Source organism: Cynara cardunculus (genome assembly GCF_001531365.2).
Source record: "Cynara cardunculus var. scolymus isolate 2C chromosome LG 5, CcrdV1, whole genome shotgun sequence".
In the NCBI taxonomy this organism is placed as follows: Eukaryota; Viridiplantae; Streptophyta; class Magnoliopsida; order Asterales; family Asteraceae; genus Cynara; species Cynara cardunculus.
Window position 1 is genome coordinate 6,724,128 of NC_037532.1, and position 3,946 is coordinate 6,728,073.

Consider the following 3,946-nt stretch of genomic DNA (forward strand, 5'->3'; position numbering starts at 1 on the left):
ATGAGATGTTTATCTTGTATTTGATTGTGTTTATCTACAGTTAGTTACACGAATTCAGATATGGGATGAAATCGGATAGGGATGAACGAGTTTAAGAGTTTTTAAGAGTTTTAAGAGTTTTTAAGAGTTTAAGAGTTTTAAGAGTTTTTAAGAGTTTTAGCCAAATGTTTTATAAGATAGTATAGATATATATATATATATATATATATAATCATCGGTAGATCGACTGGTCCTGATAATTGTATTTTCTTTCTTCGTTTGTGATTCACAGAATATGCAGGAGAGCTATGTAAAGGAGATCCGGAGCAATGGTTCTTTTTCATTCCTAGACAAGAGAAAGAAACAAGAGGAGGGCGGACATCCCGTCTTACGAAATCTGGCTACTGGAAGGCCACTGGATCTCCAAGTGTCGTCTACTCTTCTGGTAATCGACGTATTGCAATCAAGAGAACCATGGTTTTCTATAACGGTAGAGCTCCCACCGGAAAGAAAACCAAATGGAAAATGAACGAATACAAGGCTTTTCAAGAAGAAGTCTCCTCAACAACTAAACCTAAAATCAAGGTATCGTTTCATAACTTTCAATTTCATTTGTGAATCGTATGGTGTTTGGGAAACAAATTTATGTATTTTGACAACAAAATTAGGTTACATAATTTTATAAAATAACCCTAAAAATTGGAAACTTGGTTTTGTATATATAATATATAAAGGAAAACTTGTATTAAGTTAACTATCTTACCATATATTACTATATACAGAGAAATACAAAAAAATATTTTTCATAAGAAAATGTCAAACAAATTTCAGATAATTAAAAACATTTACCATTACTCCCTCAATTTCTGTTTTAATTATTCTAATTCATTTTGTTACATCAAATATGATTAATAAAATGCAGTTGATGCAAGAATTAAGCATATGCCGAGTGTATATAAAATCAAATTGTTTGAGGGCATTTGACAGAAGACCATCAGGAGTCGTGGTTACGGAGCCAAGACCAATTCAGCAAAGCTTACACAACAACGATCATCATGCAACCACATTAACTTATAGCAACCATCGAGCGGCAATAGAGAGGACAATATGTTCATCTGATAATAACTACAACTCGTCACAAGATCATACGAGTAGCTCTGGCCTTATGAGGGAGTTTGATGATCAACCTTTGTGGGATTGGGAAGAACATTATTATAGTTTGTTATAAGTTCTTGCATTTCAACGTAAAACAAGAAAATGAATGCTTTAATAATGCTTAGTTTTTTCTTAATAGAACTTCAATTCTTAGTTGAAAGGCATAGTTGTTATAGACAATAATATCAACATGTAATATGATAATTATGTGTAATTATGTAATTAAGTTCGATTTTAAATAGCAGCATTAGCTAATTATATATGTAATTAAATTATAATTTGTATAGATTTATGGTATATATGAACAATTTGAATAAATTATACATGTTTCTTCTTAATGTAAACATGTGATGGAAAAACAAATAATTTATAATGAAAATGCATGATATTTATGATAAAAGAATTACTGATATTGTTAGTAATGAAAATACATTATATTCATTATTCATAATACCCATGAATATTTAGGTTAATTATATATCATGAATAAATAATAATATCATGAATAGTTGGTTCTCACATTCTTAAAATATTTATAGTTTTCATTTAGAAAATTCCTTACACACACATTATATATATATATATATATATATATATGTATATATCTGGAAACTAATACTTTCATTTAAATATAGTTTTAATTCTGAAAAATTAAATTAGGAGTTGAAATTATTTTGAATGTTGAAGAAAGTGATACAAAATACCAAAACAACAAAAACTGGAACACGAGAGGTGACGGGAGTCTGCAAATGGTCATCTGCGAACATCCACAAGTTACAAACTTTTCTTGAAAGATCGCACAATTGTGTTGCATATAAAAAGCACAATCCTGCCTTGATATTAGGATCCAGATTATATTGGGATTTCTTGAAGTTGTTATATAATACACCTTTTATATATGTTTCTAACTAATTATCACAAAATCAGAGAGAAACAGATAGAAAATGTTATCATTAGCTTTGAGAGATTGCGATTTTTTTGTAACCTTTATTCGGTTTTCGGTTTCTCTTTAGATAACAAAGATCCTTTGTTCGTATGTGGACGAACACTACCTTCCGATGGTGGAACCACACTAAACTTGGGAGTTACTTGCATGTGCTTTCATATGTTATTCGGTTGTTCATAAGATATTGAATCATTCTTCTTATTTGTTTTTTTTTATCCAAATTTGTTATGTATCGTTTGTTGGTAAATGTCCTAGTTTTTAGACAACAACTATTCATGTATTTTTTTATGAAAGTCCAAAAATTATATATGTATGTGAAGTTTCAATACTTTTCTTATGAAAGTTCAGTGTTGAAGGTATGTGAAGTTTAGTGAATATATATTTAAGATCAACCTTTTTTCATTCGAAGATAAGTGAGGTTTAGGAATTTCTCTTGTGTATGCAATAATGAAGGTATGTGAAGGCATGTAAAGGTATGTGAAATGCACATCTGAGATCTCTCTTATAACTGTGTTATTGAAGTACAATCAGATAAAAAAAAATTCCAACAAATGGTTCATAAGATCTTCTCACGAGTTTCACTGAATTCAATATTACTCAAATATACTCATGCCTACAATGTAGGGCATTTACAATTTTTTTTATTAACATGGATATCCAACCCGCTATGCGAACGGACTAATCCCAGGGCGACCACCTATTTTGCAGATAGCCGGAGTCATCGCATTTGAACCTCCGTGGCCACAAGGGGATTTTTATTCCTCCTTGGATTTGAACCTGAGACATCCTGGTACTTTTGACCTTTGAAGCCAAGTTTAAACCAATCAAGCACCATCCTTGTGGTTCATTTATTTATTTACAAATTTCTTATTAACTATGAAAATGCCAATAAGGGTTGGTTTATCTATTTTTTTTCTTTAAAAGGGTTTCTATGTTTATATTTGTTCAATTTATATCTGTATTATTTTATAAACCGTTTACGTTAAAAAAAAACTTATTAAGCTTTGTTACTAAGCATACATTTTTTAATTTCAAGTTTACAACTTATTATTAACATATGTACAAGTTTTTAAAAAAAATTAATCACATAAAACTAACTAATACATAACTTATAAACACGATATCACATACACGATAATCACTAAGTTTTAATGAATGCGACATAATACTAATCATTTCCTTAATTATCCACACAAAAAAGTACTTAATAATTAATTATTTTTATCCAAAAAAGCCTTCATTAAAATTAAAATAAATTATATAAAAATTTTATTCTAAAATATCTAACTTAATAAAATTTTGAATTAATTAAGTTATACCAAACAAGAATTTTATAGTTTTTATTTTACACAAATACTACGACAAAATTAGGTTTATATGATGTCAAAACGAGAACACTATAATCTTTGATTGAGCATCTTAACAAATTCTTTACAACACTTTTGGAATAAAAGGTCATATAATTTTTTTTGACCTTATTCGAATATGTCTTATAAAACAAGTGGTCTATAAAAATATAGATTCATATGACATTTCTCTGAAACGTCCTATCAAAAATTAATACGATACTATTTCAGAAATGTTCTAAAAAATGGGTTAAGACGTCCAAAAGCATCATATAAGATTATTGTAGCACTTTTACATATCATGCACAATTTTGGCATAAACTTAAGTTCTATACGGTAAAGCTTGGGACGCAAACTAGAGTAATTTTTTTGAAACAGCAACTGAAATTTCATTAACGACCAGAGGCGGATCCAATGGTTAAAAGGGGGGGGGGGGGTTAAGGACCCCAGTGAAAAAGTAAAAAAAAAAATTATCTATGTTAAAAATTAGGATTTTATATTATAACCTTTACTTCCCCCC

General features: G+C 29.1%; 1 protein-coding gene across 1 annotated transcript in view; it reads left to right on the top strand.

The window, feature by feature from the left end:
- Positions 1-1,216, top strand: part of LOC112513657 (NAC domain-containing protein 90-like) — a 4,243-nt gene extending 3,027 nt beyond the window's left edge. Inside the window, exons 2-3 of the mRNA XM_025119991.1 lie at positions 272-564; positions 902-1,216. Coding sequence (XP_024975759.1) covers positions 272-564; positions 902-1,207 — 599 coding nt within the window. The 3' untranslated portion in view covers positions 1,208-1,216. The remainder of the gene's footprint in view (positions 1-271; positions 565-901) is intronic.
- The last annotated feature ends 2,730 nt before the right edge of the window (positions 1,217-3,946 follow it).